A 21,529-nucleotide genomic window follows, 5' to 3' on the forward strand; every position below is an offset into this window, starting at 1 on the left:
CAGTAACTACAGGATGGGGGTTGTGACTTCTGTACAAATATGTTTCCCTTTAGCCACAGATCTAAGATCAGCTTTCCACTCCCCAATTCACAACATTTACCATCAGGGGGGTAAGATACAAAACTGACCTTGGATCAGTGACTAGGGACACTTTATCCTACTCTGAGTAGGTAAGAACCTGAACCTGAATCTTAAGCCACATTTAAACCACTAGATTCCTCGGGCCATTCATGAAAATGTTTGAGACCTGGTTGATTATGTTGAAAACCTGTTCACTACTGGAATGGGGTTTGTGGTATGAAATTCCAAGAAGATAACAGCAATTGGCAATCAAGGAAAAAGTATTTCAATGACATGCTTATTTCGTATTACAGCCTCACAGACAGATTACTAGAGAACAGCCATAGTGTGCTAGCTAGTAGATCCATTGTCATTCTGTTGGTCCTATAAATCTCAAACAGCAAGCACTGTACAGGACACTTCGTCATTTACAGACAGCAGGGCAAACTTACAGTAGGAAACAAAACAAAAGCAAAAATGCACATTTTAATAATTTTATCCAAATAAATCCCAAATCCAAATTCATCTGACACAATGTTCAGTTTCCACATTGTTATTCCCACATCGTCCAGTTGGATCTCAGTGGCGTTGTCGGTTCCAGTTGTATCTATCTGTTATGTCAGTCTTACACTGTGTACCAGGGGCGGACTGGGACCAGAAATCGGCTCTGGCATTTTAAACACAACGGCCCATTTCTTTCCTCGAGGCCCCCATTATTAGCAAGATAATTATCATTCCCCCCCCCAAAAAACAAGTAAGACAGGCCCACTGTGTAAAAAATGGACCAGGCCGTCTTGCATTTGCCCAAAATGCCAGATGGCCAGTCTGTCCCTGCTGTACACACAGACCGTAGTGTGGGATGATTATAGTCACAGGACATTTCTCCAAATTCTCTAAACCACCATGGCTAAATGAACATGTATATCACATCTAAAACTACAAAAAAAACACTTGTTCTCTCCCCTCTGTAGCGAGGAAGGGCTCATGGGACTATCTTAGTTCAAATCATATTCACCATTATCAATATCCAAATGGATAAAATGCTCAGTAATGTTATAAATCAATGACATTCTTAAGTTTACTGTCTTAATTATGACGGGCTGTGACTGAGAGTGCATTACTCAGAGAAAAGGATGACACAAAGAGGAAATATAGAACACTGTTTGTACATTCTGCTGTGGAAGAAAAAGAAAGCTGGAGTGTTCACACAGCCACACGGGAGAGAAGAGAGTTAAGTCAGAAATGAAAAGAGAGAAACAGACAGAAAAAACAAGTACGGGGTCTCTACAAAGACCTACGAGACCCTGTCTGTCTATAACACGAACCACCGCAGGAGGAGTAGAGAAGAGGGGGAGCATCCCTTCATCATTCACCTCTCAGTAAGTAAAAAAGAAAAGCACACATTACTCTGCCTTTAAGCTGTACATATTTACAACGATAACTAAATCCTTCAGGAAAACCTGACACGGCGAAAGAAAGAGAACAGGGAGTGGCTAGGGTCTAGGGTCCATGTCAGGGGTAGTTGGCTAGTATAATGTGTGATACAGTTCATAATGAGTCGCTGATCACAGAGATAGAAGAAGCCTATAATGTAAAGAAAGCTTAAAGGCCTACAGTACGTATGACATCACCATCCCCCGCATGCTGTCCGTCCCAGACTTCTTCTTCTTTATGACACTAGGAAGAGTTGATTAACAGGGGGTTCTCATGCATACAGTGTTGGAGTTTTCTACAGTAATTAAACAGCGTGCTTCAAAATGGTAAAGAAATCTGCCGATATGATAGCTGTCCGCGCCCCTCAACAGAGAGGAGCACCAATCAGAGGAGAGAGTTTACATGGGGGCAGGGCTAGAGGGGGGTTGGGGGGAGGTGAGTAAGGTAAGGTGGGACAGTTTGAGGGAGGAGCTAGAAGAGTGTGGTGGAAGCTGGGGGGATGTTGGGGTGTTGGGAGTGGGGGAGACATCCCCAACGAGGCCTCTCCTCTCTGTCTGCACCGTTACCATCACAACAGCTTTGCTTTTTCCTCACCAATGAGTGAAGGGCTGATCTCTGGTGGATCTCCAACTAATCTGAAAGGGATCTTGTCTTGCCTCGTTCTGTCTTGGCTTGTCAGTGTAGGAATGACAGATGGCCCCTGTAGCGTCCCCTACTGAGCAGGTCAGGTCTGACGGACCTCGCACACACTCTCACACTCTCACACCCTCCTCCTCTTCATATTCCTCCGCTTCTCTTTTCCGCTCATACCAGTTGCTCACTTTTTTCGTCATTTTATTTCAATTTTGTTTTGATTTGTATTTTTTAATTCATAGAAAAGTGGACGAAAATGTAGTTCTTAAGTAGTTTTGCAGAGTAGATAACAGGAGTGTTATATTGAAGTCTCCCACAGCTGCAGGAAGAGAAACGAGATGAAGAGACAAAGACTATAATTAGATAATGGCTTCAGTACCTTAACTGCAGTTAACCCCACAATGCAGTAGGGGTATTTATAGTACACACGTCATGAACTACTACTGTATTTACCTACTTTCTAGGACGTTATGTGCAGTATATGTTACGTATGAGATGTTATGTACAGTATGTGTTACATATGAGATGTTATGTTCAGTATGTGTTACGTATGAGATGTTATGTACAGTATATGTTACGTATGAGATGTTATGTATAGTATATGTTACGTATGAGATGTTATGACAGTATATGTTACGTATGAGACGTTATGTACAGTATGTGTTACGTATGAGACGTTATGACAGTATATGTTACGTATGAGATGTCATGTATAGTATATGTTACGTATGAGATGTTATGTATAGTATATGTTACGTATGAGATGTTATGTACAGTATATGTTACGTATGAGATGTTATGACAGTATATGTTACGTATGAGATGTTATGTATAGTATATGTTACGTATGAGATGTTATGTATAGTATATGTTACGTATGAGACGTTATGACAGTATATGTTACGTATGAGATGTTATGACAGTATATGTTACGTATGAGATGTTATGACAGTATATGTTACGTATGAGATGTTATGTACAGTATGTGTTACGTATGAGATGTTATGACAGTATATGTTACGTATGAGATGTTATGTACAGTATATGTTACGTATGAGATGTTATGTACAGTATATGTTACGTATGAGATGTTATGTACAGTATATGTTACGTATGAGATGTTATGTATAGTATATGTTACGTATGAGATGTTATGTACAGTATATGTTACGTATGAGATGTTATGTATAGTATATGTTACGTATGAGATGTTATGTACAGTATATGTTACGTATGAGATGTTATGACAGTATATGTTACGTATGAGATGTTATGTACAGTATATGTTACGTATGAGATGTTATGTATAGTATATGTTACGTATGAGACGTTATGACAGTATATGTTACGTATGAGATGTTATGTACAGTATATGTTACGTATGAGACGTTATGACAGTATATGTTACGTATGAGATGTTATGTATAGTATATGTTACGTATGAGATGTTATGTATAGTATATGTTACGTATGAGATGTCATGACAGTATATGTTACGTATGAGATGTTATGTACAGTATATGTTACGTATGAGATGTTATGTATAGTATATGTTACGTATGAGATGTTATGTATAGTATATGTTACGTATGAGATGTTATGTACAGTATATGTTACGTATGAGATGTTATGACAGTATATGTTACGTATGAGATGTTATGTATAGTATATGTTACGTATGAGATGTTATGTACAGTATATGTTACGTATGAGACGTTATGACAGTATATGTTACGTATGAGATGTTATGTACAGTATATGTTACGTATGAGATGTTATGTACAGTATATGTTACGTATGAGACGTTATGACAGTATATGTTACGTATGAGACGTTATGTATAGTATATGTTACGTATGAGATGTCATGTACAGTATATGTTACGTATGAAATGTTATGTACAGTATATGTTACGTATGAGATGTTATGTATAGTATATGTTACGTATGAGATGTTATGTACAGTATATGTTACATATGAGATGTCATGTACAGTATATGTTACGTATGAGATGTTATGACAGTATATGTTACGTATGAGATGTTATGTACAGTATATGTTACATATGAGATGTTATGTGCAGTATGTGCTATATACTGTGTTATTATAGTAGTTTACCCTGGCACTCTGCCTGTTGGCCTTCCTCTGGTCGTCGGGGAGGGGGGGCATGGGGTAAGGGTACCTCCGGCTGGATGCAATGGACCCCGTGGAGGAGGTGGGTGACTTCGCCGGGGAGAGCGTCCTGAAAGAGACAGGAAATTACCTCACTATAAACGGTGACATCATCATTCTTACTGATCTGCCCGGAATAGGCAGAAGTTGCCCCTAAACACTGAGGCAGACATTTTTTCATGACCCTAACGGTTAAGGTTCAGGTTGAGGGTACGATAATTTGACCCTAGAGCTGTGGTTAGGGGAAGCATCTGCCTGTGCCAGAGTAGACCAGCCTGAACAGCCCTGGTCTGGGAACAGTCACCTCTACCTCGCATCGACCTGCCTATGACATCATCAACCGCTGCACCATCATCAGCAATGCAACAGGGCCAGCTGTGCTGTGGTTGGAGTGGGAGTGGGCAGGTCAGTCAGTCACCCACTGAGTACAGTTCATTTGACTAGACCTGTGCCTGTGTTGGGGCGTATCTGGGCTGGTGCAGGACCAGAAGGTGTAGTGGAGATGGTGTCATGGTGGATAAATGTGAACCGACCAGGCCGGTGAGCACAGAGACACTCAGTAGGGGACTCAGACATGTGTGTAGCACAATGATGACATCAGAGCAAACCCAACACTGAACATGCAGAGATAAAGAGAGAGAAGATGGCAAGAGCAACAGAGGGAAATAAGGAAATAGACTAGTAATAGAGATTATTTCTAAAGACTTCCTTTTTGGTGTCATTACAAATGAAGCAAGACAATTATGTTACTCAATACTCAACAAAATGTAAAACTGTTGTAAAAGTTCAGCAGCTATTGATACATCCAACCATCCTAAATCCTAGAAGGAATCATCGTAAGCTAAAAGCAATGATTCATGGGAGTCCAAAGACACAAGAGGACCAAGAGCTGCCAACCAAAGCTCTGACATCATCACCAGAACTACCAATCAATCTGCTCTTTATCTGTGATAAAGGGAACTGACCCCCATTTGGGAACCACTGGTATAACCCTTCCCTACCTCCGCTGGCCAAATTGAACCCAAATACAAGGACCAAGCCAAAGGGGAGTTAAAAGAGGGGGGTGGGCGTTGTTGAGGAATAGGAGATGACCTGAGGTAATACCTAAGGTAGGGTCCTTCAGTGTTTTTATTCACATCTTCTACCCACTTAGTTACATCATAATGCTCTGTTTGGAAGCGAGGGGTTAAATACCTGCAGGAGTGGGGATTGATAGACACATCGAGAAGGGAGGAGGAAAGGAGAAGAGGAAACAGGAGGAAAAAGAGGATGAGAGGGAGGAGGATGGAGATGAGGAAGAGGGAGAAAGAGGACGAGGGAGGAAGAGGAGATATTTTAGGAGAGCAGAGCAGACCAAAGACATTCTGAACACACACCACCAAGATGCAAGTGAGAGGAAGACAAGATGGGACTGTGAAGAACTTGACTAGATGAATGTGTGTTTTAGTAAGATGGTCATTTGCATTTTGGCCAGATGTCACAAATCGGTCCAAGCAGTTAAATTCTCCTCATGCACTCCCATGCATTCAAACAAGAACAGTTGCTCTGCAAATGACCTCAGGTGCCAAGACCAGGAAACAAACAAACAAACAACAACAGGCTGGGAGATCAACAAGGCTGAAAGGTCAACAAGGCGTTAATTGTGTTCATTCACGTGAGTGGCCATGCTAGAAAGAACAGAAGTATGGTTTCACAAATGTCCTCTTTATAAGCAATAGCCCTGACCTTAACACTTAACCTTTACATTTACCCTCACCCATAACACTAACCCCTAGATAAAAACAAATAGCCTTTGTCCGTTCAAGCATGGCCATAGTGACTGCCAAGTCCCACATGCACTCTACAATGCCATTTTTCTTTATAGAACAGTGTAGTACAACATTCTAGAACCATGGCGTCTCTGAGGTAACAAAATCTGGTAATAGTCAATGTAACTCATTAATACACTTTCTTATAAAGTTCTTGTGAAATGCTGGATTCACAGATTCTACAAGAACCCCACAATTTGTATTAGTCTATTTCACCATACAGAACCTCTTGGCTTGCTGCTATTTGAGCTGATTTGGATGGGTGTAAATACAATCCCTGAGCCATGTGGAAGCCCATCCAGGAACATGGTGACTTACTCTGTAGAGTTGGAGCGAGGACGGAACTTCTTCCCTTTCGACTTCTTGCGATTTCCACTCAGATTTCCTACAGAGGAAGGCCACAGTAACACACGGTTAGCACAGGGAAATATAACTCTCTCTGTGTGTGTGCTCTGTGTGTGTGTGTGTGTGTGTGTGTGTGTGTGTGTGTGTGTGTGTGTGTATTTACCTTGCCATGAGTTGCTCCTGGGTCGCCCGTTCTCACAAATGTCAGAGATGTGTTTGGCGTCAGGGATTCGCTCGCTCCACGAGTGGGAGAGACCGTTAGACCTTCACACACACACAGAGTTATATTTCCTTGTGAAACTGTGATAACCATTATCCTCACGATCATCATTACTGACAACCTGATTCCCAGACTTTTTATTTTTTTATTTAGCCTTTATTTAACCAGGCAAGTCAGTTAAGAACAAATTCTTATTTACAATGACGGCCTACACCGGCCAAACCCGGACGACGCTGGGCCAATTGTGCGCCGCCCTATGGGACTCCCAATCACGGACGGTTGTGATACAGCCCGGAATCAAACCAGGGTGTCTGTAGTGACGCCTCAAGCACTGAGATGCAGCGCCTTAGACCGCTGCACCACTTGGGAGCCCAGATTTACAACATATGTTTAGTCGGTTTGATTTCTGGGACCACCCATACGTAAAATGTATGCACACACGACTGTATATTATTATAATATTATTTTCCTTTGTCTACAGTAGAGAACAGACAGACAGCTCAAAATAGGAGGAGGACAGGAAGGAGACTGATGGTACATTCCATGAGAACAGACTACCACACCATGACGACTGTGAACAATAGCATGATGACAGAGAGCGATACCATGACAACAGGGAGTGATACCATGACAACATGATGAGAAGAATGTGCAGAAAGAAGCATATTGCAACCAACTACACATATTGCGAACAAGACAAGATACCCTCGACACACACAAAATAAGAAACCCCCTCACCACACACACACACACACACACACACACACACACACACACACACACACACACACACACACACACACACACACACACACACACACACACACACACACACACACACACACACACACAGAGACGTTTGCGATAGCAGTGAGATGATGTCACACCTGAATGCAAACAGAGAGATGTTTTGTGAGATGGAGGCGATGGAGGGGGGGAAAGAGAGCGTGTATATCTGCAGGTTAGACAGACAGCCAGACCTCTTCTTGGAGCTACAGCCTGAGTTGGTGCTGACCCCAGGGGCCAGGTCACTGTAGAACGAGTCTGCATCCCCGGGTTTCTTCACATAGTCACCCGGAGGCATTTGCCTGAGAAACGCCAACAAACAGACATCTGAACACTGTCATGACATAGATGTGATTTCACAAACACATCAACAAATAAATAGATCAACAACTAATGACCGTTATAGAAAATGTGGAATTGTAAGTCACGCTGCTAAATGACAAAAATGTAAATGGGAAAGAATAAGGATGACAAACCTGCAGAATCTTCTGTGAACCTCTGACTCAACGTAGCACCGCTGTCTGTAGCTCCTGTTAGTGAAGAAGGACAGTCACGTCAGACACACTGACCAATGACAGGATCCCAAACCAGTTCCTAATCCTAACTAGTCAGCTATCCCAGGTCTAGAGCTGAGGTCCAGCTGTACTCACTTGTATCCCCAGGCGGTGATGGCCAGGATGAGAGCCAGGAACAGAATGGAGCCAGTGATGGCTCCGATGATGATGTTAGTACTGGTGATACCTGAGAGAGAGGGGGGGGGGGGGGGGGTGGGGGTAGAGGTGGGGGGGAGAGAGAGAGCACTTTATAAACAAACTGTATTATAGTTGTTTCCAGATTAATCTGTAGGAGAAATACACTTTGAAGTGATCAAGTGGGTACACCTCACTTCAATAGTACACTAAAACACAGCACACTCAGAGGGAAGAGATCTGAAAGGAAAGAGGGGGAGGAAACAGATTACAAACATTGATGTGTATGTTTTTGAGGGGAAACGTAGAAGGATTCAAAAACATGACTGACTACAGGCTGGGGAGACTGGGATGGGGTGAGAGGAGGAGAAAGAGGAGGAAGTGACATCACAGAAGGGGCAAACACAATGAAGAGGAACTCAGATCTGACCTCAGCGTCACTCCATCAATGACATGAGCCTGTCGACAAAGAATGTGTGTGAAAATAAACAACAAACAAAAAGAAAGATGTGCCTGGTTGTTTAAAAAAAAAACAGATACTAATGCAAACGTAAAGGCCAAAAATAACGATTATATGCAAAATAACTAAACAATGAATGAACCAATGATTTATGATGAAAATAAAGGCTTAAATATGTATGTCGAACCAAAACCTCTTACAGAGTCTTTGTGTAAATAGGGGGAGAGGGAAAGAGTTAGAGAGAGAGAGTTAGTGTTAGAGAGAGTGAGAGAGAGAGTTAGTGTTAGAGAGAGAGAGTTAGTGTTAGAGAGAGTTAGAGAGAGAGTTAGTGTTAGAGAGAGTTAGAGAGAGAGAGTTAGTGTTAGAGAGAGTTAGAGAGAGAGTTAGTGTTAGAGAGAGTTAGAGAGAGAGTTAGTGTTAGAGAGAGTTAGAGAGAGAGAGTTAGTGTTAGAGAGAGTTAGAGAGAGAGAGTTAGTGTTAGAGAGAGTTAGAGAGAGAGAGTTAGTGTTAGAGAGAGTTAGAGAGAGAGTTAGTGTTAGAGAGAGTTAGAGAGAGAGTTAGTGTTAGAGAGTTAGAGAGAGAGTTAGAGAGAGAGAGAGTTAGTGTTAGAGAGAGTTAGAGAGAGAGAGGGAGAAAGGGAGAGAGAGTGTGAGGGAAAGAGCGAGAGAGAGTCAGAGAGACAGAGAGAGAGAAAGAACAAGAGGAAGAGAGAGAAAGAGAGAGCGAGAGAGAGAGAGAGAGATAGGAAGAGAGATATTTATAAGCAGGGCTTATTTAAATAGGGGGAGAGGGAAAGAGTTAGAGAGAGAGATAGTGAGACGTGTGGAGTTATTTGTACCTGATACAGAGGCGGTGGGTCCAACCACCAGGTAGCTGAGAGGAGATGTGGAGTTACAATCGTCTCCAGTCCAACCCAAGTGACACACACACTTCAGCTCGTTACTACAAATCTGCAACACACACATACACAAGCATGCAGGCACACACACCAAAAAATATGTATTAGGAGCTGAAAGGTTGGAGAGAGAGAGAGAGAGAAAGTGGGTGTGCATGCATGTGTGTGTTTGTGCATTTGTGTGTGTGTATCCGTACCCCGTGTCCAGAACAGATGGTCTTCTCGGTGGTTCCAGGGCAGGTGCTGAAGTTGAACTCCTGAAGGGGCAGACACTTGTGGTTGAAGCAGACCCTTTCTGTCCCACAGGCTGTCCCATCCTCCACATAGCCCAGGTCACTGTCCCCGTCTATCATCACATGACCGCCACTGACATACAGCACACAACACAACACAGTTACAGGGGATCCATTCATATAGAAGTTACACAGGGACATAAATCAAATATAGAATTGAATTCACAAAGAGAGAGCTAGAGGCATTATTCTGTATATGCTCTGGAGGCCTGCATCGTCAGAGAGAGAGAGCTAGAGGCATTATTCTGTATATGCTCTGGAGGCCTGCATCGTCAGAGAGAGAGCTGGAGGCATTATTCTGTATATGCTCTGGAGGCCTGCATCGTCAGAGAAAGAGCTAGAGACATTATTCTGTATATGCTCTGGAGGCCTGCATCGTCAGAGAGAGAGCTAGAGGCATTATTCTGTATATGCTCTGGAGGCCTGCATCGTCAGAGAAAGAGCTAGAGACATTATTCTGTATATGCTCTGGAGGCCTGCATCGTCAGAGAGAGAGCTAGAGGCATTATTCTGCATATGCTCTGGAGGCCTGCATCGTCAGAGAAAGAGCTAGAGACATTATTCTGTATATGCTCTGGAGGCCTGCATCGTCAGAGAAAGAGCTAGAGACATTATTCTGTATATGCTCTGGAGGCCTGCATCATCCACAATGGACCATATGTCAAATACTGTTTCTTCTTTCTAATCTTTCATTATTTTACCAGAAACAATTAAATCCCGTTTTCTATGTTTCTTCAAATTTGTGGCATTTCTTATGTCCTATTATTAAATAAGCTAAGACTTTATCGTGTTATCCTTGCTAGGTTTTTAATGCATGGACTTCTTGTTCTTGGCTATATACTGTATATGCGTCTTTTGAATGATTAAATAAATAAATAAAATAAATCAATCATCAGTTGAGACAAATTGCATCCCCAGAGAGAGTCTGACTAAAGGTGCATGTGTGGGTTGGTGGTGTTGTGTGTTCATGATAATTACAGTACAATTATAGATAAACACAATAGGAATTTTGTTCCGCTAAATAGTAATTGTGTTTAGTGACGTAAATATAAGGAGGTCGCTTTATCAATCAGCGTGTGTAAATATCTATGAATGGACTGTAATTCCTTAGCAACCCAAGGAGAACCATAACACGCTGAATGAATCAGTCTGATGACCTCTGACCGAGTCACACTGGGCTGAGTGGTGTGTGTGTGTGTGTGTGTGTGTGTGTGTGTGTGTGTGTGTGTGTGTGTGTGTGTGTGTGTGTGTGTGTGTGTGTGTGTGTGTGTGTGTGTGTGTGTGTGTGTGTGTGTACCTGCAGTCCAGCGAGGCGCTGTGTTGTGCAACAGAGAAGGACGTCAGTCCCCCCTGCAACTCTCCTAGTCGGGGGGCCGGCGATATGTTGGAACATAGCAGGTACCCACAATGCACGTCTCTGAAACACACAGGAAGTAGTGATGAACCTTCTCTCTAAGTTCAGGTTCCATTACTTACCTAAACTTTGCTGGACACATGTTATGTTCAAGGATAGAAGTACAGTGCGATGGCATGTCATTGTATTCTGTGTATTGTGTTCTGTGTTCAAACAGGTGTCCTTACTGCTTGTTGCATTGGACCCATGTGTCTTTGTCCTTCCCACAGTTCCCCTTCTCTGTCCCCTCGATGTTCAACTTCTCATAACAGAACTTTTCAGCAGCGGTCGCCTCTGAAAAATCAAACAATGAACAGGGATGATGTCACAACCTATAAAAATAACCCTGCATTGAGTGTCATTGAGGTGGACAAAAACGTTTTCATCAGTGATTGAATCAAAAGAGTTTTGTTACTCACTCTCTCCCCACAGGTACTTGCACTGTCTGTCTTTGGTCTTGCACCTCCCGTTGAAGCAACGACCCTGGACACAGAGGAATGGTACACGTCAAACACAAACACACACCTGTACACACCAACTGGTCCACTCTGATTATTCTTGATATCTCTTACCTGTTCCTTTTCACATGAGTAGCCGTCCATCTTGTGCACGTTTGGGGGACACTGGCTGGAGTTACCAGTGCAGTTCTCTGGAATATCACAGTCATTCACTGCCTCCCTACACACCACGCCCATAAACTCCATCTGCCCACACACAACACAACACAGGTCAAAGCATGTCAGCAGGTGTATGACATTTACTCCTGAGGTACTGACCTGTTGCACAGATTACAACCACTATAATTATTATTTGACCCTGCTGGTCATCTATGAACATTTAAACATCTTGAAGAACAATCTGGTCTTAATGGCCATGCACTCTTATAATCTCCACCTGGCACAGCCAGAAGAGGACTGGCACCACCTCAAAGCCTGGTTCCTCTCCACCCGGCACAGCCAGAGAGGACTGGCACCCCCTCAGAGCTTGGTTCCTCTCCACCTGGCACAGCCAGAAGAGGATTGGCACCCAATCAGAGCTTGGTTCCTCTCCACCTGGCACAGCCAGAAGAGGACTGGCACCCCCTCAGAGCCTGGTTCCTCTCCACCTGGCACAACCAGAAGAGGACTGGCACCCCCTCAGAGCCTGGTTCCTCTCCACCAGGCACAGCCAGAAGAGGACTGGCACCCCCTCAGAGCCTGGTTCCTCTCCACCTGGCACAGCCAGAAGAGGACTGGCACACAATCAGAGCTTGGTTCCTCTCCACCTGGCACAGCCAGAAGAGGACTGGCACCCCCTCAGAGCCTGGTTCCTCTCTAGGTTCCTGCCTTTCTAGGGAGTTTTTCCAAGCCACCGTTCTTCTACAACTGTATTGCTTGCTGTTTGGGGTTTTAGGCTGGGTTTCTGTATAACACTTCATGACATTTGCTGATGTAAAAAGGGCTTTATAAATACATTTCATTGATTGATTATGCATATGTGCATACAGTGGGGCAAAAAAGTATTTAGTCAGCCACCAATTGTGCAAGTTCTCCCACTAAAAAATATGAGAGAGGCCTGTAATTTTCATCATAGGTACACTTCAACTATGACAGACAAAATGAGAAAAAAAATCCAGAAAATCACATTGTAGGATTTTTAATGAATTTATTTGCAAATTATGGTGGAAAATAAGTATTTGGTCACCTACAAACAAGCAAGATTTCTGGCTCTCACAGACCTGTAACTTCTTCTTTAAGAGGCTCCTCTGTCCTCCACTCGTTACCTGTATTAATGGCACCTGTTTGAACTTGTTATCAGTATAAAAGACACCTGTCCACAACCTCAAACAGTCACACTCCAAACTCCACTATGGCCAAGACCAAAGAGCTGTCAAAGGACACCAGAAACAAAAGTGTAGACCTGCCCCAGGCTAGAAAGACTGAATCTGCAATAGGTAAGCAGCTTGGTTTGAAGAAATCAACTGTGGGAGCAATTATTAGGAAATGGAAGACATACAAGACCACTGATAATCTCCCTCGATCTGGGGCTCCACGCAAGATCTCACCCCGTGGGGTCAAAATGATCACAAGAACGGTGAGCAAAAATCCCAGAACCACACGGGGGGACCTAGTGAATGACCTGCAGAGAGCTGGGACCAAAGTAACAAAGCCTACCATCAGTAACACACTACGCCGCCAGGGACTCAAATCCTGCAGTGCCAGACGTGTCCCCCTGCTTAAGCCAGTACATGTCCAGGCCCGTCTGAAGTTTGCTAGAGAGCATTTGGATGATCCAGAAGAAGATTGGGAGAATGTCATATGGTCAGATGAAACCAAAATATAACTTTTTGGTAAATACTCAACTCGTCGTGTTTGGAGGACAAAGAATGCTGAGTTGCATCCAAAGAACACCATACCTACTGTGAAGCATGGGGGTGGAAACATCATGCTTTGGGGCTGTTTTTCTGCAAAGGGACCAGGACGACTGATCCGTGTAAAGGAAAGAATGAATGGAGCCATGTATCGTGAGATTTTGAGTGAAAACCTCCTTCCATCAGCAAGGGCATTGAAGATGAAACGTGGCTGGGTCTTTCAGCATGACAATGATCCCAAACACACCGCCCGGGCAATGAAGGAGTGGCTTCGTAAGAAGCATTTCAAGGTCCTGGAGTGGCCTAGCCAGTCTCCAGATCTCAACCCCATAGAAAATCTTTGGAGGGAGTTGAAAGTCTGTGTTGCCCAGCAACAGCCCCAAAACATCACTGCTCTAGAGGAGATCTGCATGGAGGAATGGGCCAAAATACCAGCAACAGTGTGTGAAAACCTTGTGAAGACTTACAGAAAACGTTTGACCTCTGTCATTGCCAACAAAGGGTATATAACAAAGTATTGAGATAAACTTTTGTTATTGACCAAATACTTATTTTCCACCATAATTTGCAAATGAATTCATTAAAAATCCTACAATGTGATTTTCTGGATTTCTTTTTCTCATTTTGTCTGTCATAGTTGAAGTGTACCTATGATTAAAATTACAGGCCTCTCTCATCTTTTTAAGTGGGAGAACTTGCACAATTGGTGGCTGACTAAATACTTTTTTGCCCCACTGTATATGCGTGTTGTGACAATGCATAGTGTCCTGTACCTGACAGTTGTTACAGCAGAGTCCGTCGCTACACTTTGAGCCTTGTGTGAGTGTACACTTCTGACAGCACTTCTCTCCCTCCCTCTCACACTCCTAGTGAAGGAACACAAACACATATAAACAAACGCATATGAATCAAGGTTCCCTGTAGATTCTCCAGGACCAGAGGTGTCTAGGGCCAATGTCTGTCCACTCTCAGCTACTCACCGCTGGGCTGCCACAGTCACACTCCTCCCCTGGCTCCACCAAACCATTCCCACACTCTGGAGGGTCAACCAGCTGGAGTCACAGAGAGCGAGGGGGGAGAGTGAAAGAGAGTAGAGAGGAGAGAGAGAAAGAGAGTGGTTAGGTTAATCTAAGTGCTTTAGGTGAAATTTAAGAAAAGCGCTTTATAAGCTTTGAAGTTATTTTCTTCATTATCCCCTCCAGGGGTGTGTGTGTGTGTGTGTGTGTGTGTGTGTGTGTGTGTGTACCTTTATGGGTTTGTTGAAGAGACAGGCTCCACCACCACTGTTGAGGAAGGTATGGTACTCCTCCACGTTGCAGTTGGAGAACCTCTTGGGCAGGTAGAAGCTGTTCAACACAACCACAGAGTCACGCAGTTACAGTGGAAACAACTGCAGCACGTCAACAACAACACACATCCCTCTGAGACACACTGTGCCACTCTTGTGTTGCTTTAGCGTTGTCCTTACAGAGAGAAGGCCAGTAGTGTGGTATATACTTACAAATTACCGTATATGAACAGGAAGGAAACATTCACCACAAAACGTGTTGAACAAGACTGACTAACATTTCTGACTGATTCTAAGAGTTGGTTCAATTTCAGTCCAATCCAATCCCTTACAGCCCACCATCTATAGAATAACACACCTTTTATCTGTTGATGACCACAGTCAAAGAATAGGGAGAGTAGCGGTATGGCATTGGCATACAAGATTAATATTGACTGATGGTGTGTAGAGGAAATAATATTTGTCACATTATTGTTGTTGTCCTTGTTGTTGCTTCTGGTTGTGAATCATAACCTATGCACAATCAGTGATGTGTGGTGGCAGAAATCAGGTCCCATTGATAGCTTAAGGACAAAGGTGTCTTTTGTTGCAGAAATTGATTGACTTGAAATTAATACATTTCTGCAGACCACCTTTGTCCTGAAGTAATCAACAGCACCTGGTTTGCTAGTAAGCAACTGACACTCAATCAGGGGTCTTTCTGTTGTTAGTCTGTCATTGTTAGTGTTGACCCCTTGCTGCTCTGCATTCCTGCAATCAGGGCTTAGCCTCAGATGCTATTGTCCTGTCTCGCCATAGCACTGTTGCTAAATGATACAGCAAATATGTATCCGCTTTGAGTAGTAATGCTAGTGAGTGGCTAATGGGAGCTAGTGCTGTAAACACAATGCAGCAAATCCTGGGCCCAACAGGAGCTTTCCCGGAGAAAGGAAATGGTGGAAGTCAAGGGGCTGAGGTGAGTGTGGATTATTGTAGCACTTACAATAGTAGTGAGAGTCATACTGATTAGCAATCAAACAAAGGCTCACAATAACAGAGAGAGGGATAGAGAGAGAGAGAGACCTCCAATGAATCACTGGCAATGTAGATATACATCAACCCTCCCTTACTTATTTCTATGTTTCTCTCGGTCTCTTCTTCTCTCTCGCTAAACACTCTAAATGAAGAGAGGATCGTGTATGATGACTGATAAAGAACATTTCCCATTTGTGGGCGGTGCCCCAACATAGCCTCAACATAGTAAAACCCTCAGTAATGAAGAACCTAACACAGAGGAACCCAGGGTGATACAAACACAAGTCTCTCATTCATCCAGTGCATTATGGTACCCCCAGGCTGGCTAACAACCCAGTTGTGCACGCGCGCACACACACACACACACACACACACACACACACACACACACACACACACACACACACACACACACACACACACACACACACACACACACACACACACACACACACACACACACACACACACACACACATTAATTAAGGAACCCAGATAGAACCCCAACCCTTTTGATGGAGAGAACCACCACACAGTAGACTGTCAGTATTAGTTAATAGGAACAGACATGCAGGCGCTGAGAAGAGAAAATAAAAAGTCCATCAATGGGCGTGACTGATACTTGCTCATTGAATACGAGTGTCTGAAATACCATTGACCTCTGCTTAGAGAGAGGGAGTCTGGGTAAGAGCCATGTGCTGGGGAAAGGGTAAATAATAACTTCTGACCTTTGACATGTGACATGCTGACCCCACGGAGAGGTTGCAAAAGTCAGATAACAATATCAAAGATAGAATCCTAAGAGGGGTCAGTGCTGTTGAGTACAGTATTAATGGAGATAAATCATGTTGGTCTCGTACGGGAATGACATTGCAGACTGTATCAATCGGTTAGATGGACAAGACATGATGGGTAGGGCTCATTGTCAAAGCTTTAAGGGGGAAAAGGGATCCCCCTATGAGTATAACAGTAGTACAATCCGTTGCTCCAAAAGTGCTCAGCGAGTGACATCAGCCCAAAACTGAAAAAATATGAAAATAAATCTGAAAAATATATGTACATAATGAACATAAATAAATACAGCTGAGATCAGACCACAGAGCTGTATTTCTTTATACTGCATCATCATCTGAAGAAGAAGAAGAAGACGAAGCTACGGCGGGACGTCGAGCCACAGAGGCCGTAATGCTATTGGATGGAATGGGAAAGGTTGAGATGACTGACAACCCTTCCAGGCAGCCGATTGGTTCAAACTGCACGAGCAGCGTTCTAGCCAAGCTTCTGCTCACCTGCTGTCCCATTTGGGATTGAGGGGAAATGCAAGAGGTATTAAAGAAGAGGGGTAAAGACACACATCCTCCATACTAACACACAAAGCGCTCACACACAGTTGCATCCATATAGATACACTCACCCACACAAGCTGCAAAGCAGCAAGCGTGTACACACAGAAATACACAATGAACGGTGAACATTTGGCTGACAAGGACAGCACAAGAGCTCCACAGTTAACCGAGAGAGGTATAACATATTATTCAGAACATAGAATGTGATTGGTGAAACTCTACGTGGCAGTTAAGGACATGACCAATCACTCACAGATAGTATTACTAATATGAATCCCTGGACAAACAGTCCAGTGCCTGAAGTTACTGATGTCTGGAGTAAACAACAGTCTCTACTGCCATCTAGTGGAACATTTCCTGAACTACAATGCAGTCTAAAATATTTTCTAATGCGCCAGACATTGTTAAAACTTTTTAGGGATAGGGGGCAGCATTTTCACTTTGGATGAATAGCGTGCCCTGAGTGAACTGCCTCCTACTCTGTCCCAGATGCTAATATATGCATATTATTATTACTATTGGATATAAAACACTCTGAAGTTTCTAAAACTGTTTGAATGATGTCTGTGAGTATAACAGAACTCATATGGCAGGCGAAAACCTGCCATATGATCCAAACAGGAAAAAAATCCAAACAGGAAGTGAGAATTCTGAGGCTGGTCAATTTTCAACTCATCGCCTGTTGAAATCCCAGTGGGATATGGATCTGTTTGCTGTTTGAGTCAGTGGTCTGGCAGAGTGCCAGGTCCTGGTCAAGCGCATTCCACATGATATCGACTTGCGTTCCATTACTTCTATAGACACAAATGAATTCTCCGGTTGGAACGTTATTGAATATTTATGATAACAACATCCTAAAGATTGATTCTCTACTTAGTTTGACAAGTTTATTCGACCTGTAATATAACTTTTTTTAGTTTTCGTCTGACGTCTGCCTGGATCTGCGTGAGTGTTTGGATATGTGTACTAAACGTGCCAACAAAAGTAGCTACTTGGACATAAATAATGGACATTATCGAACAAAACAACACTTTACTGTGGAACTAGGAGTCCTGGGAGTGCATTCTGATGAAGATCATCAAAGGTAAGGGAATATTTATGATGTAATTTCGTATTTCTGTTGACTCCAACATGGCGGAGAAATGTTGTTTATATCTGAGCGCCATCTCAGATTATTGCATGGTGTGCTTTTTCCGTAAAGTTTTTTTTAAATCTGACACAGCGGTTGCATTAAGAACAAGTGTATCTTTAATTCTATGTAAAACATGTATCTTTCATCAAAGTTTATGATGAGTATTTCTGTTATTTGATGTGGCTCTCTGCAATTTCTCAGGATATTTTGGAGGCATTTCTGAACATGGCGCCAATGTAAACTGTGATTTTTTTATATAAATATGCACATTATCGAACAAAACATACATGTGTTGTATAACATGATGTCCTATGAGTGTCATCTGATGAAGATCATCAAAGGTTAGTGATTAATTTTATCTCTATTTCTGCTTTTTGTGACTCCTATCTTTGGCTGGGAAAATGGTTGTGTGTTTTTTTGGACTTGGCGGTGATCTAACATAATCATATGTTGTGTTTTCGCTGTAAAACATGTTTTACATCGGACATGATGGGTAGATTAACAAGATGTTTATCTTTCATTTGCTGTATTGGACTTGTTAATGTGTGAAAGTTACATATTTCAAAAAAATATTTTTGAATTTCCCGTGCTGCCTTTTCAGCGGAATGTTGTCAAGGGGTTCCGCTAGCAGAACGTGTGTCCTAGAAGAGTCAACACTAACAAGATAATCACTGTGAATGTATTATTTGTCCTAATTCAGATGATTTCCCCTGTCTAAATGTCCAACTAAGTCAGACTGACTGTTTTTCTGGGTAGTCACTTTCTGTCCAGGCTAAGATGAACAAAGGTGGCATTATCATCAGAACTGATGAACAAGTATTAAGGTTTAAGGTTGAGGGTTAGGTTTAAGGGTGAGAGTTAGGGGTAAGGTTATGGTGAGTTAGGGTTAGTGGTTAAAAGTGCAGTACTTCCATCCTTTCTAACATGGTCAGATAGTGACAACCCTCTTCTCTAAGAGACTAACACACTATGACATCACAGCGACACAGAGATGCACAGAGGGAACACACGTTTGGAATGTCGGCATTGCCGCGGGAGATGGGGTCTGTTGCCGTGGCAGTGTGCGACGGGTTGTTTGGGAAACAAAGTACTTTAGATTAAACTTACCCAACATCATCCATGATGCAGCCAGACCAACGGTCATCACACTTGCACTCGCCTGTGGAACACACAACATACATGTCTCTGTGTGGCCAGTATGTGTGTGTGGCCAGCGTGTGTGTGGCCTGTGAGTGTGTGGCCTGTGAGTGTGTGTGTGTGTGTGTGTGTGTGTCTGTGTACGTGTACGTGTACAGAATTGTACCGTTGAGGATCCTCTTCTTGTCAGAAAAGATGCCAATGTTTTGTCCCAGAGACTGGGCCAGGGTTATGGCCATCTCATCTGTCTTGCCATACTGACAGAGGAAGGGAGGAGAAAAGAGAGAGAACAGAGAGAGAACAGAGAGAGAGAGTAAGTTGTTAAATTGGGCCTAAAAGAGATGCTGATCCTGGTCCATTTTTATCCTGAAGCGGGGCCTACCTCGTTGACTCCTCCCCCTTTAGTTAGAGAACAGACTCCTCCCATATAGGAAGCTCCTCCCCAGCTGCTATGGAACCGGTTCCCTCTGGTAAAAAGAGAGGAAGTGATTAAATCTCTAAACCGGGGTTCCCAGACTTTTTTGTCCCGTCAAATAAGGATGTCACCAACAGCCAATGTTAACTTTTTCATTTGGGGCTATGACAGTCTATTACAGACCAGCCTGACAGGAAGCATGGTTTGAAATGACTAAAATGCATCAGAACCCCCCCCCCCCCCCCCCCCCACACACACACTCAGAGACAGACTGAACCCATACCAACCCCTCACCCCCACCCCACACAGACAGACAGACAGAACCCATACCACCCCCTCTCCCCCACCCCACACAGACAGACAGAACCCATACCACCCCCTCTCCCCCACCCCACATAGAGACAGACAGAACCCATACCACCCCCTCTCCCCCACCCCACAGAGACAGACAGAACCCATACCACCCCCTCTCCCCCACCCCACACAGAGATAGACAGAACCCATACCACCCTCTCTCCCCGACCCCACAGAGACAGACAGAACCCATACCACCCCCTCTCCCCCACCCCACAGAGACAGACAGAACCCATACCACCCCCTCTCCCCCACCCCACAGAGACAGACAGAACCCATACCACCCTCTCTCCCCCACCCCACACAGAGACAGACAGAACCCCTACCACCCTCTCTCCCCGACCCCACAGAGACAGACAGAACCCATACCACCCCCTCTCCCCCACCCCACAGAGACAGACAGAACCCATACCACCCCCTCTCCCCCACCCCACATAGAGACAGACAGAACCCATACCACCCCCTCTCCCCCACCCCACATAGAGACAGACAGAACCCATACCACCCCCTCTCCCCCACCCCACAGAGACAGACAGAACCCATACCACCCCCTCTCCCCCACCCCACATAGAGACAGACAGAACCCCTACCACCCTCTCTCCCCCACCCCACATAGAGACAGACAGAACCCATACCACCCCCTCTCCCCCACCCCACACAGAGACAGACAAAACCCATACCACCCCCTCTCCCCCACCCCACACAGAGATAGACAAAACCCATACCACCCCCTCTCCCCCACCCCACACAGAGATAGACAGAACCCCTACCACCCTCTCTCCCCCACCCCACATAGAGACAGACAGAACCCATACCACCCCCTCTCCCCCACCCAAACAGAGACAGACAGAATCCATACCACCCCCTCTCCCCCACCCCACAGAGACAGACAGAACCCATACCACCCCCTCTCCCCCACCCCACAGAGACAGACAGAACCCATACCACCCCCTCTCCCCCACCCCACACAGAGACAGACAGAACCCATACCACCCCCTCTCCCCCACCCCACACAGAGACAGACAGAACCCATACCACCCCCTCTCCCCCACTCCACAGAGACAGACAGAACCCATACCACCCCCTCTCCCCCACCCCACAGAGACAGACAGAACCCATACCACCCCCTCTCCCCCACCCCAAACAGAGACAGACAGAACCCATACCACCCCCTCTCCCCCACCCCACACAGAGACAGACAGAACCCATACCACCCCCTCTCCCCCACCCCACATAGAGACAGACAGAACCCATACCACCCCCTCTCCCCCACCCCACATAGAGACAGACAGAACCCATACCACC

General features: G+C 44.3%; 1 protein-coding gene across 1 annotated transcript in view; it reads right to left on the reverse strand.

The window, feature by feature from the left end:
- Positions 1 to 538: 538 nt before the first annotated feature.
- Positions 539 to 21,529, reverse strand: part of LOC120048874 (disintegrin and metalloproteinase domain-containing protein 22-like) — a 24,771-nt gene continuing 3,780 nt past the window's right edge. The window contains exons 6-24 of the mRNA XM_038995173.1: positions 19,838 to 19,922; positions 19,622 to 19,712; positions 19,426 to 19,477; positions 14,785 to 14,884; positions 14,519 to 14,590; positions 14,312 to 14,404; positions 11,761 to 11,892; positions 11,608 to 11,671; positions 11,377 to 11,482; positions 11,093 to 11,212; positions 9,700 to 9,868; positions 9,446 to 9,557; positions 8,109 to 8,199; positions 7,935 to 7,988; positions 7,560 to 7,760; positions 6,616 to 6,716; positions 6,426 to 6,492; positions 4,246 to 4,369; positions 539 to 2,446 (exon numbers count right to left, since the gene is read on the reverse strand). Of these exons, the coding sequence (XP_038851101.1) occupies positions 2,426 to 2,446; positions 4,246 to 4,369; positions 6,426 to 6,492; positions 6,616 to 6,716; positions 7,560 to 7,760; positions 7,935 to 7,988; positions 8,109 to 8,199; positions 9,446 to 9,557; positions 9,700 to 9,868; positions 11,093 to 11,212; positions 11,377 to 11,482; positions 11,608 to 11,671; positions 11,761 to 11,892; positions 14,312 to 14,404; positions 14,519 to 14,590; positions 14,785 to 14,884; positions 19,426 to 19,477; positions 19,622 to 19,712; positions 19,838 to 19,922 (1,855 nt within the window). The 3' untranslated portion in view covers positions 539 to 2,425. The remainder of the gene's footprint in view (positions 2,447 to 4,245; positions 4,370 to 6,425; positions 6,493 to 6,615; positions 6,717 to 7,559; positions 7,761 to 7,934; positions 7,989 to 8,108; positions 8,200 to 9,445; positions 9,558 to 9,699; positions 9,869 to 11,092; positions 11,213 to 11,376; positions 11,483 to 11,607; positions 11,672 to 11,760; positions 11,893 to 14,311; positions 14,405 to 14,518; positions 14,591 to 14,784; positions 14,885 to 19,425; positions 19,478 to 19,621; positions 19,713 to 19,837; positions 19,923 to 21,529) is intronic.

Source organism: Salvelinus namaycush, chromosome 5 (genome assembly GCF_016432855.1).
Source record: "Salvelinus namaycush isolate Seneca chromosome 5, SaNama_1.0, whole genome shotgun sequence".
In the NCBI taxonomy this organism is placed as follows: Eukaryota; Metazoa; Chordata; class Actinopteri; order Salmoniformes; family Salmonidae; genus Salvelinus; species Salvelinus namaycush.